At 37.7% G+C, this 12,664-nt stretch overlaps 2 protein-coding genes across 2 annotated transcripts; one reads left to right on the forward strand and one right to left on the reverse strand.

The window, feature by feature from the left end:
- Nucleotides 1-1,513: 1,513 nt before the first annotated feature.
- ube2na (ubiquitin-conjugating enzyme E2Na) lies at nt 1,514-7,238 on the reverse strand. Its single transcript, XM_015038094.1, has 4 exons — nt 7,101-7,238; nt 2,979-3,225; nt 2,558-2,698; nt 1,514-2,028 (listed from the first exon to the last, which is right to left on the reverse strand). Exons 1-4 carry the CDS (start codon nt 7,128-7,130, stop codon nt 1,982-1,984), a joined length of 465 nt encoding a protein of 154 aa, XP_014893580.1. The 5' UTR covers nt 7,131-7,238; the 3' UTR covers nt 1,514-1,981.
- Nucleotides 7,239-8,304: 1,066 nt separating this feature from the next.
- c1qtnf13 (C1q and TNF related 13) lies at nt 8,305-12,411 on the forward strand. Its single transcript, XM_015038091.1, has 2 exons — nt 8,305-8,591; nt 10,982-12,411. Exons 1-2 carry the CDS (start codon nt 8,561-8,563, stop codon nt 12,037-12,039), a joined length of 1,089 nt encoding a protein of 362 aa, XP_014893577.1. The 5' UTR covers nt 8,305-8,560; the 3' UTR covers nt 12,040-12,411.
- The last annotated feature ends 253 nt before the right edge of the window (nt 12,412-12,664 follow it).

Below are 12,664 nucleotides of genomic sequence, written 5' to 3' on the forward strand. Positions count from 1 at the left end.
CATATTTGCTACACTGGTCCTGAGGCAATTTGGACTCTGTACCCCAAAATTTACTTTCCTCTTAAATGGGAACTTTAGACCACTGAGCAACAGTTCAGACTTTTTTCTTAACCTAGGGAAAATGCCTCTAAATTTTTCAGATGACACAGGGAAATCAACTGTATTCTGGGTGGTACTGCATGGGGTGGCTCAGTCCATGCCTTTTGAATGTCCTACAAACTGTTTTTAATGGGATTTATTTTGATACTTTGACACTTTCCCCCTTCCACACAACTTCCTGTAAAGCTTTAGCTATGCACTTTTGTGACTTACAACTATCATTTCAGCAGCATTCCCATTTGTGTAAGCCATATTATTCCCATATAGAAAATACTTTGTCCTTTTGCGATATTGTAATTTTCTGAAAAACTGCATTTTAGTTTTTTTTTTTTTACAGATTTCATACATCTGTAGTCACAGGACATCTTTTTTCTTTTTTTTTTCACTTTATGTATATATATATATATATATATATATATATATATATATATATATATATATATATATATGAATGAGTATTTTTATTTAATTCTGTATTCTTCCAGAGAGGAGCTGGCATCTCTTCATGTTTAGTTAAAGCCATGATTTCTTTCTTTGTTCCAGACTTGTGGATCCACAGTTCAGTGACTCACTCTAGTGGTGGATTACAGTGTTTACACACCCGGTTTAACAATGAACCCAGTGCTGATTTTTAACTAAAACATGTTAAAATTGATAAATAATTTTTCATACCTTTCAAAAATAAAAGCTTAGAAAGACTCCTCAGGTTTTCAAAATGGAAATTTCACTCATTTGTTTAAATTCCAGCATTTAACTTACTAATCCCACATTATCGCCCTTTAAGAATCACATACTTTTTTTTTTTATTAATCAACAGTTTATTTACAGAACATAAAAGTATGCAGGTGAACAGTTTCATAGCATTTTGAGCAGCAAACCCGCTCCTCTTCAGAGTTATAATTATTTTACACAATGAACTGAACAGAGACCAATCACAACAGTTTGGAGTCAGAGCCGTCACTCGTGTTTTGAGTTTGATCCGTGGACAGGCCGCCGCCTCAGCGCCACCCAGGAAGCTCCTATCCCAACACCTGTTCCCATCACAACACAAGGCATCTCATGACTCGAGCGTAACCACTCCTTTGTGAAATAAATATTAATGGGAGCAGGGAAACAACTGAGCCTTGTTGACCCATAAAGGAAGAAAAAGTAAAAAGTAGTTAGTCGAGGAAGAGCAGAAAACATGTCATAAAAAAAAAAATCTGAGTACTGTAATAACACACTGTATGTATGAAAAATAAAGAAAGGTCCACAATCGCCATCACTCACAGTTTTACCATCCAGAGGCTTACAGGGCATCCAAGTTAAAACGGAGAGGTTGAAAGGTCAGTGGCAGGCTCAGTTTGGTTTTTAGTCCTAATACAGTGCAGCTAATGAAACCAGATGGCACCTAAAGCAGAGATCTACACAGAATAAGGTCCTCTACGCGAGTGTATACAGTGGGCTAGTAGTTGTAGTTAGACGCTTCTATTAAACTGCGACACAATAAAATTAAATTAAAAGAAACATAAAGAAGGTACATCAACTTTCACATCTAGCCAACCTCTCATCCCCACTCAGTCCACCAAAGCCACGTTCCCCCAGATTTGCGGGACGTTCAGACACCCTCTCCTCCCAGTTGGACAAAGAAAGCCAGGTGAGTAGATCTAAAACCTCTGCCCATGCATTTGAATAGTAGTAGTGAGTTAGGACATAGACGAGTCATTCAGTACTAGTGTGCATTGAAATCACAGAATATCAGCAGTTGTTTTCACATATATATTTATATATAAAAAATAAAAGACTGTGTCCTTTAAATGCAAATGAAGCCAGGAGGAGGTCTTGGCAGCACATGAGTTGTGTTCACTTGACTTTCACTTGTGTTTCCACCTGTGAGGATGCTTTACACTTCATTTTTGTTTCCAGCATAAAGCCTGGTCCATGTCTTGGCTGTAGAGAGGAAAATGTGAAGGATGGATTATAATTCAGCAACATTATTCCTTAAACTGTCCCCAAACACGTTGAATAGGATTAAATAAACGAGATATAATTCAAACCTTTTGCTTATCTATCACATCTATCTGCCAATCCGTCTTGATTATGTAAGAACACAACATGTGATCTGCTCTGAACCCTGGTTTGTAGAAGCAGCTTAAAGAAGAGCGCCTCTTAGTGGCCAGATTGCAGAATTGTTGACCGGTCTAACCTTTACGCTTGAGGAAACATCTCTTTTCCAAAAATGTTGTTCACATTCTAGTGTCAAAATTGGATAAAGATGGTAAACTGATATAAGTTTCTTTTACTCTCTGTCTGTAACTATAACACAACATTATTCCATCATATTTTACAACTCGGTGAACAAAATTCATGATGTAGACTTGGAAATCACAATTTGTAGCTGAGCAAGAAAAGAAACATTTAAGATGAATGAAATCAATATTTGCTCAGGGTCTAGCTTAGATTTTTTTCATAGCCTCACCTGTTTCTATGGCTTCAGCTTCATTGGACTTCCACTTCTCTGCAACATCATTTGCTAAGGGATCGTCAGGATTGGGTGCGCTTAGCAAAGCCTGGATAGATAGCAGCACTGTTCGAATCTGCAGAGCTGGTGACCATTTATCTGAAATGTCAGAGAACAGTGAAACAAACGAATTTAAGATACTTAACATAGCAATGGAGCAGTGGATGAACTGGTGATGCTCTGTACTGGTGGGATCAAACTTGAGTTAGTTAAAATGTTTTGCTGGGAAGAAAGGAATCATTTAGTGAATACTTTATTTAAAAATAATTGATTTATGTAGGTTCAACAAGGTGCATGACTTTAAAAAGTGTATAAAAAAACCAAACAAAAAAAAAAAAACAACTGCAAGTACCAAATTAGAGAAAAAGACCTGGCCTACCTTTCAAAATGTCCAGACATATCCTTCCCAGCTTGTCCACATTAGGATGATATATTTTGGTCATGAACCGTACTTTAGGAGCTGCCATGGGATATTCCTCTGGTAAAAAGAGTTCAAGTTTAAATGTGCCTCCCTCAAACGGCGAGTCCTGAGGTCCAGCGATGACAACGTGAAAGTAGCGCGCATTGCCTTCGTCTGGCTCTGCTTTGATGCCTGGCACAGGCTCTGCAAGCAAGCGCTGGGTTTCCTGGATAAGATAAAAGATAAAAAAAAAAAAAAAACACACACTGATATACTTGAGCTGCTGATCTTGGTGACTAAGACCTACATCGGTTATGACCCTCCCTTCCCCCCCCAAAAAAACAGTGAAAAATAAGTAAATTCATCTGTCAATATATATAATTGGAAAGCAGTTTTTTGATGCATGGGACTTGAAATATTACAGCCTACTAAAAGTCTCAGTAATCCTTTGAGACTGAAATATTGCACACATTAAAACTGCCATTTCAACTGAGATTTTTATGCAGCTCTACATTTCTAAGATGTGGTACAGATTGAGCAGTGAAAAACTTTAAAGAGGTGGGATTGTGCATATTTAAAGAAGTGAAGAACAAACTGTTCATTCAGATGTCTGACATGCAATCATCAAACCAAAACTGTAAAAGACGGGACAATCCCTACATTCAGATCCCCCCTAAAGTGAATGAACTTAAATGCGTATTTGTGGACTAATAAAGAAAGCCTGCACAGCATAGCATGTATTACAGAGAAACCTAAAATTACTCACATAAAAGTCCAAGTTGGGACTAAATCTGAGAAACTTCCTGCTTGCTTTCTGCTTCTTTGTGAATTGATAGAATTGCTTTTCTTTGGTCAGATCACCAACGAGTTAAGACTGAGCAAGTCTATAAAAACTGAGAACAGATGTTTTAAAATAAGTTTTGATCAGATCCACTGTCACGCCACGCTGTAAAACGATCAGGCAGCATCAACCACCAATATGCAGTCCCGTTTTTCAACTTTCTTTTCAACTTTCTTTATTATTATAGATGCCCTTCTTGGTTAACCTGCTGTGTACTTCCACTTTTCAGAGGCATATTTGCAGCAAAATCAGAATTATTTTCAACATGATTTGCAGGAGACATCAAAGCGCTCATTTATTCTTCCTTAATAAAGCTTCCAGTCTGTTACTGTACAAAAGCATCCGGCATATTTGCTATATGCCGGATGGAACATGTTTAACTACAAAGGAAGAGTAAAAAATAATCTACGGAAATATGGACCAATAAAGTCACAGCCAACACTTGCTACAGCAGTTTTTGCCATCTTTTTCCCTCTGTGCAACTGTGAGTGAGATTCCTGAAATGTTTCAGATAACCCACAGACAAAACCATGCAGTGAAAACACAGACAGAAGAGGGGCTCCCTGTCCCAGTCACACGCTCAGGGGGCTCAAGGGCTCGGCCCAGTAAGTACTGTTCCCAGCCCTCCCATCTTTTCCCACCAACTGTAGGCAGTCGGTGGACTCCTTTACACACCTCTCAATCTTTTGCTATTCACAGAAACATTCCTTCTTCTAAAATAACTTTATTTGAAAAACTACAAAGAGTACAAATTACTACTAGAAAAACAGAGACTGACAGTTTTGATAAAACTCACGTCTTTTAATGCCATATTATAGCTGGAAACACAGAGAGATATTTAAACAAACACACTGAATAAGAGCTGTGTGCTTTCTTTAGTTTAAAATCAATCTAAACTAATAAAATATGACATTTTATCTGTGGGAACAAGTGTAGTATTAGAGAACAAACAAATACTATAAATGTGTCAAACATAAATAACTCTGTAAAAGAGCTGCATAGTCAAAGGTTACCAGTGTGTTTCCTCATTTTAGCATTGTTTTATAGTTTATAGATTAATACTGTCAAGTCATTTATATGTGTTACAATAAATCAAAAATGTTCCTTTGTGCTCTGTGCTTCCAACGCTCTCTGTGTCCTTTAGGCATCTTGGGATCTGAATCTTTGTTGTGTGTTAATTTACTGCTGTTAGGCTGAATCCAAAATGGGATGCAAAATACAATATGTTGATACTTTGAACTGAATTCTTGCATTCAAAACAGCTTTTTAGCATGTTGGATATACCAGACCAATTGCCTGACATATTAATAAAATAACCAGTCTTAAAAAAAAGGGTCAATTATTTATGTTTAAAAACAAAAAATAAAAGAAATCAAATAAAGGGGGGGGGGGTAGACAGGGCTGGGCAATAAACCAACAATAAATAATTAAAAAAAAAACATAAATGCTCAATAATTTTCCTGAACTCCGATCCAGAACCGCACAGCATTCTGGGGGATGTAGGCAGAGGAAAGACTTTAGCCACTCAACCTCTAAAGGGTCTGCTAAGTAAGGTTGGTGTTGGTATCAACTCACTCTGGTTACCTAGCAACAATCTGTTGAGTAGTTCGTGCAGCAGCAGTTTGTTTCACCACCAAGCTTCATAAATGCTTAAATATTAAAAAAAATTATGGCACAGAGAAAAAGGAGAAAATGAGTACAACAGGCTTGAGAGGAAATTGTGGATAAAACAGGAATGGTCACGTCACCAGTTTAGCAGTATTTCAGATATTTAAAACAAAAATTATTCAATAATCATTGATATCCATTGATGTCAGTCAAGATATTTAGGAGTTGACTGACCTCAGTAAACTCCTAAAGGGCTGGACTCAGTAGTTGTTTAAGAGTTTTTCTCCGATGTTGGATGGTCAAAACTAGATCAAAATCCGATTATGAACATTTAATTACTCAAGATCAAAACCTGTAATCACTTCAATAAAATAGCTGGCAAGCAAAATATGTATTTTTGAATCCACGTCTTTAATGACAGGGAACAGTTAAGTAGATTTTATATGGAAGCAGCATCTCACCCTTGGTAACGTTAGTGACCTCTGGGTGATGCTCTGCGGTATGTATGGTGAGAATGTTTTAGATGCAAGTTTCACTACAGCACAGTTTGTAATCTGGCTGTAAATAACATCATGTGTGCTGTATTACTGGGAACAAAAAACACATTCTTTGTAAAAAAAGATAAGTCTTTCACAATGAAATTTCATAGACTATTGTGAAAATATTTTAAAGTTAAGTCTGCATTTAAAGTGGATTTTGGCATTATTATTATTATTAGTACACATGACCTGAAATATGTAAAATCATGCGGATTCGTAGACTGAAAGTTAATTTAAGAAAATAAGACAGAAGGAACCATCATCCAACTGCTTATCAGTGCAGGTAAAGAAAAGTGTTAAAATGCGCTTTAACAAGGTGTAAGTAAACTCATGAACGCTGATCTATGTAAAAAGACAAAACAAAAACAAAAACTCCAGCAGAAATAACTTGAGAAAACCTGGTAGAGGATAAAGTCTGAAAATACAAATGTTTTTCCAAAATTATCCAGACCAGGACAATGATAAAACTCTGTACTTTGCGATGTCTGCAAAGAAATTATGCCCATCACTTCGGTCAGTTTTGAGTAGCAGCTAATTCATTATTTTGAAATTATTAATTGCATGATTAAGCTTCCATCTGACAGAAACGCACTCATTGCGTTATTAACTTCCAGCAGCAGGGAATGAAAAATCATTTGAATTACTACACGACAAATAGTAGACTTACACGATACCACTGAATTAATTTCTTATTTACAGTAATAGCTTGTTTATACATTTATCTCGGTTATAAACTGGAGTCAGTTTATTGAACATGGATCATTTAAAAGTGATCGCTAAGAAGCTAACATAGTTAGCTAGCCGGCTTGCTCAGCAATCCTGCAAGCGCAATAAGAAAACTAGAAACCACACCTAGTTATACAAATTGCAATTAAAAATTTGAGCCAAGCCAAGCGGCTAATTGCCACTACTAATTTTGTATTCTTAGCCTCTGAAAATCGCTGTTTCTGGGCACATTAAAGAAGCGGAAGTTACTTTCTCAAACCGACACTAGCTTAATCGATGCTAACGCTGGAACACCATTATGTGCAACGGACAAAGAAAAACTAGTTTAAATTATAAATTCTAATTTTTAATCACAGAAGAAAACAATCTTCTGTTAGAAATAGGTACCTTAATAATCCTGCGGGGCAGTCCTGCCATTTTTCTTAAATGCGGGCTTCTAGCTCTCAGTGCCTCCTTCTCTCTGTAGCTGGCATTGACAGCAAACAGACCACTTCCGGGTTCCTGCGTGATGACGGCATAAGCAAAAGGGCTCCTGGTTGCGTCAATATGGCGTGGCCTGGAGAGGTGCTGATTTTTTAAAAATTTGTATTTATTTATTTATTTTTTGTATGTTTTAACTTTTTTGGAGTACAACTGTAGCTACCATAGAACTAAAACATTTCACTATAAATATAAGAAAAATACGAATTAACAGAAAGATAAGTAAGGGAGAAAAATTCAAACATTAAATGCCAATATTGTTAAAATACTAAATGTGTAACATTAAAGCTTTTATTTTACTTAAAAATAAGTAGTGCTTGACCTCCTGTTCAATTAATTTTCCCTTTATTTGTTGATAAATTTGTATAAATATTTTTTCACTTTTATATTATAGTATATTTTTGTAATATTTAGTCAAAATACCAAATTTTATGTATCATAACTGATTTGTAAAAGCAACAAAAGGGTACAATATCCAAGTGATGAATGCTTTTTATAGGGACAGTAGTAGGCTGTGTGTTTGTGCTTTAGACCCAACACTGTGGACTAAATGTAGACTAAAAGCAGTTCTGCAAAGAGAAAAACGAATATTTCAAATCCTTGATGGCAGCTCTACCTCCAACCGTGACACAATAGTTAAAGGTTTAAGGGACCACTGAGGTGTGGTATAGCCTTTTTTCCTTAATAACACAGTGCATCAGTTGAAATGTGCATTCTGTATTTGCTCAGTTTATCTTTGTCTGAATAAATAAAATAAAACAAACTCGATCGTATGAAAAGCAAAAACAGAAGACATTTGCGGGACAAATACTTTCTAGCAGCATTGAATGCTCCTGTTATTCTTCCTGCTATAATCTACTAACTCGTATTTCATTTTGTGTTTTTGTCCAAGTGCTTTAGCTTTTTGAGGCAAATTTTCGCAAATACATCACAAAGGTTATTGTTATTAAATATTATTGCAGCACATCATAAGAACTTTTTCTTTGCATTCCAATGACAGAACGCTACATTCTTTCACTGATATATTGGCACTTTCATTCATTTTCTATTTGCAGATTCTACCCATGGCTTTTTTTTCTAGAAGTCATAAGAGTTGGAGTCTAGCATTAGCTCTGCATGTGGAAGACCAAACAATGATGACTTAGACTTAACAACTCTGGAAGCAAACAAGTATGCAGAGTTCAGCTGCTTTTTTTTTTTTTTACATATACAGACTTCATAGTGGCGATAGATCAGAGGGAGGATCGAAGCTCCTCCTTCCACAATTTCTGCCTGAACAAAAACTTTGTTCCACTGGGTGTCAGTTACATTAACAGACCAACAAACGCACAGTAACTTCAACAGACCCGACTAAGACGAAGTCCAGCATGCAATTTCTGTGCCAATTTACCTCAGCAGGTGGGTTTATTATTTTGGTTTAATCTTCAGATGGTGATACGTTTACAATTTTTTTTTTTTTTTGCTATTTATGATTGCAATTCTGTGAAAAAGAAGTTTTAAAAAGTGTACAGTATGTTTCTTTATATTGATGTCTTGTTATGCAAACATGTTTCTGTCATCTGACTGTGTTTGCACTGTATTTTACAATACTGTTTCATAGATGTAAATTTAAGTCAAGTCTCCATAGAGTATCCTAAGATGTTTGCTGTTATTAGGCGAGGAATTTTTTTTTTATTTTTTGCACATTTGCCTTGCATTTTCCAGTACAGCATTACTAGTCACTTAAAATGCATAGTACAGAGCACAATGCACATATGAGCTAGAATTGTAGTACTCAAGATTGATCTTAGTTTTGGTTTTGTCTGGTCTTGGTCTGGTCTCAGGTTCAGGTCTTTACTAAAATACTAATCTTAACTTTTAGTAATTAATCTCTTTAGTTTTGTCCTAAATACCTTCAAATTGTCTAACAATTGTTGGTGGGGTTACTGTCAACTTTAATTTAATATTTTTAGTAAATGTAAGGACACAGAGAAGTAAATACAGAAAAAGAAATGTATTGCTAAACAAATATTTTGAAAAGTAAAATAAATTTAAACCAACTTAGTGTTCAAAATGTAAAAAAGAAAAAAATTCTCCACTCACTGATTAAAAAATGACTTTCACCTACCACATACTCACACATCAAAGTAATACTCATGTTTTCATTTTCTGCCCTAACTTAGTGAAGTCTTTGAAATTTTCCATTGTTCGGCACACATGAACCAGCGCCTAATCCACGCCTTTTTTTTCCAGTGCACAAGGAGAACAGAAACATCAGTTGCATTACTGGCACTGCTGATCACAAAGAGCGCTCTGAATTTGTGTCAACAATGTGGCCAGACTTCCTTATCATCTTTTAATTCAAATACAGGATAAGATCAGAGTGACTGGTGGTGAAAGACAAAACTTGTCCTGGGCAGCTACTTGAGCTGTAGTATAAAAAGTTCTCTTGTAGACTTCTTCTTCTGCACTCACAATCACACATCTTACGTCACAAAATTTAACTTTAGAGTCAGATGCTGAACTAAAATATGAACTTGTAACATCTTAATAGTACAACAAAAAGAGAGACGCAACTTGTCTGTGTGCCTGTTTTGTAAAGAATAAACAAACAAGATTTTATGCAGTGTGAAAAACTTTAAATTGTCACTAAACTGCTGGTAATTTTAAGCAGTCTGACTTTCTTGCAGTCTTTCTAAAGATTTTTTTAGATAGTTTTTCTATTTTTCTAGAGGTCTTTTGGGCTTTTGGCTGCTTTTTCATTATGTTTCTGTCCAGTACCTGATCATGACAGCATTGTGCACTATGGTAAAAAAAAAAAAAAAAAAAAAAAGAAGGAAAAATGGATAAGTGGAGGACAAAGGAAGAATAAAATATGTTAGCTGAAGGGCAAAGGGTTGAAGATAAATATTTAGCTGATAACAAATAACTGAAGCTTCTCCTGATGTTCCAATGTGCTAAAATGGTAGTACTCTGAAAAAGTTTGAAGTCGTTCCTTCTTGTAATCTTCTAAAGTAGTCGTCATGCTTTCTGACCACACCTGAATCCAATGACGGCTTGTTACCAGGCCTCTGCAGAACTTTGATATGCTCAGGAGGTAGTTAGTTACTACCAGGGTGTTGAGCCAGGGAGAGCAATAAAACATGCAGAATACTGACTGAGGCTACCCGCCCTTGAGGACTGACTTTGGACGCCCCTCATCTACTCAGCACTTGAATGGACTCATTGTCATTGTAATGTAGAGCTGTGCATCATCTGCATACTTATAGACAGACAGTAAATCTCCAGAGGTTGAGAGTTGAACCCCTTGCCTTGTGACAAGGATTAGGAACCGACACACAGCGTAGCGGTAGAGCAGCCGCCCAATTTTCAGGTTATGAGCCTTTGACCTATTAATCATTTAATGTTTAATAAGTGGCTTAACAAACAGGCAAAAAATGTACCTATGTAAATTGTCAGGTACTTCACAGAAAATATAGAAAGAGAGCAGCCAAAGTTTTTTTTTCTTTCTGAGAAAGTATTATTTTTCTCCACCTATGCTGACAGACCAAATTTGAGCCAATTTTGAACCACATAAAATTTTTGTGATGACCACATTTTGGACGGCTCTGAAGACAAAGATAAACATGACTTTTTTCCTTGATTAGTTTTCCTGACAAAATAGAAAACAATGATCTCCCTAGAAAATATGTTCACATAAAATCGGATTATTCCTTTATTCAGGTACAATGCAAATGTTCCTCTCAGACATCCTTGTGTCCCCAGATGTGTCATTTTACAATATCATCTGCTATTTCTTTTGTTTTTAGCTTCCTGCAGGTCTCATTCACACTTGGCATGTCTTTTCATCATTATCCTGTACTCTGGAGGAGTGTCATCCCTTTATGGGCCTTCTGAGGCGACGGGCCTCGGTTCTGCTTTCTCTGCCGTGCAGACCAGCAGTGTGGTGGGAGGCAAGCAGAAAGCAGTGACTTTCAACAAGCTCATGGTCAACACCGGAAGGGACTTTAATCCAGACACCGGGCACTTCCGCTGCCGCATCCCCGGGGCTTATTATTTCTCCTTTTCTGTTGGGAAGTTCCCCAGTAAGCTGCTCTCGGTCATCCTGGTGAAGAATGGGGAGGAGGTGCAAGCCATCGCTTATGATGACTACCGCAGTATAGGCAGGAAAGTGCAAAGCCAGAGTGTGATGATCAGTTTGAAGGAAATGGACACTGTGTGGCTGCTTTTGCAGCAGAATCCCCAGTATGCTGTGTACAGCAATGCTGGCCCTTACATCACCTTCTCTGGCTATCTGGTCTACCCGAAGCCCCAGGCAACCAGTTACCTGAGCAACCACCTCTCCTTGCCAGCTCTGTATTATCCCGATTGCCCACCTCAGGCTGAACCCCAGAGCGCAGGTCAAGCGGCGGAGCAGCCGCAGTCAGCCTTCTCGGTGGCTCGGACGTCCACGTTCATGGGTCAGAGCGTCGGGCACCACAACAAGCCTCCCCTGACCTTTGACGTGGAGTACGTCGACATTGGGGGCCACTTCAACAAAACCTCAGGCCTGTTCACCTGCCACTTCCCCGGGGTGTACTTCTTTGCTTTCACAGTGGGGAAGCACCCTCGCAAGGCCGTCTCTGTGAAGCTGATGACTGGGAGCGGGCAGGTGCAGGCCATGGTGTTCGACGAGGACACGTCCAAGAGGAGAGAGATGCAGAGTCAGAGCTTAATGCTGCAGCTCAACAGGGGGGAAACGGTGTGGCTGTACAGCCAGCAGGACAAGCGCTACGCCGTTTACAGCAACCAAGGGAGGTACACCACCTTCTCCGGCTTTCTGGTCTATCCGTCTGCAGAAACGACGGCAGGCAGAACCGGCCTATAAACAGCTCTGCTTTTAGTGCTGTCTGTAGTACATCGCTGGTTCTGTAGGTAGAGGAAGTAATTTAACATAACTTGGGTTTGTAGAGTTTGCTTTGGTTCCACATGTTGCATTTTCTTCTGGATTAATCCACCAGATGGTGCTATGAGACAGAATCGTGGACACTGCCCAGCAGATTCTGTCACTTGAAAATGCAATTTTCTCCAGTCTTTAAAATAAAATCTTTTATTTTTTTCCAACATTTGCTACTTCGGTCCTTTGCATTTAGAAGCAATAAAACAGTGCTTTCTATTCATAGAAAAGTGATTGTTGTGTGGTCAGAATATAAATGTAAATGATGTATATTTTAATAAAACTGCTTACTTAAAAACACAACATACCACATTGTTGTTGTTTTATTTTCAGGGTTTTGTGCAAATAAATCCTAAATGAACAAGGACTGGAACACCTGTATGTGAGATAGGACAGTGTAGAGATGCATGCCAGCGCTCATGGAGAAGAAATAGAATGACAGGTGGTTTCAAATCTCTGAAAGTCTCAAATAAAAGTGGACGAAATCATTAGATTTGCTCCTTCTCTTCCCACAGCATCCTGAATACTTGATAAATGTAGAAACAAAGCCACTCAG

Source organism: Poecilia latipinna, unplaced genomic scaffold (genome assembly GCF_001443285.1).
Source record: "Poecilia latipinna isolate Pla-1442-1.1 unplaced genomic scaffold, P_latipinna-1.0 Scaffold429, whole genome shotgun sequence".
Classification (NCBI taxonomy): Eukaryota; Metazoa; Chordata; class Actinopteri; order Cyprinodontiformes; family Poeciliidae; genus Poecilia; species Poecilia latipinna.

Coding starts and splice junctions, on each gene's coding strand:
- c1qtnf13 (XM_015038091.1), top strand. CDS start 8,561: ATGCAATTTCTGTGCCAATTTACCTCAGCAG. Junction 8,592..10,981: donor GTGCCAATTTACCTCAGCAG/GTGGGTTTATTA, acceptor TTTTGTTTTTAG/CTTCCTGCAGGTCTCATTCA.
- ube2na (XM_015038094.1), bottom strand. CDS start 7,130: ATGGCAGGACTGCCCCGCAGGATTATTAAG. Junction 2,699..2,978: donor ATGTCTGGACATTTTGAAAG/GTAGGCCAGGTC, acceptor CTGACATTTCAG/ATAAATGGTCACCAGCTCTG. Junction 2,029..2,557: donor AGCTGAAGCCATAGAAACAG/GTGAGGCTATGA, acceptor TCCTCTCTACAG/CCAAGACATGGACCAGGCTT.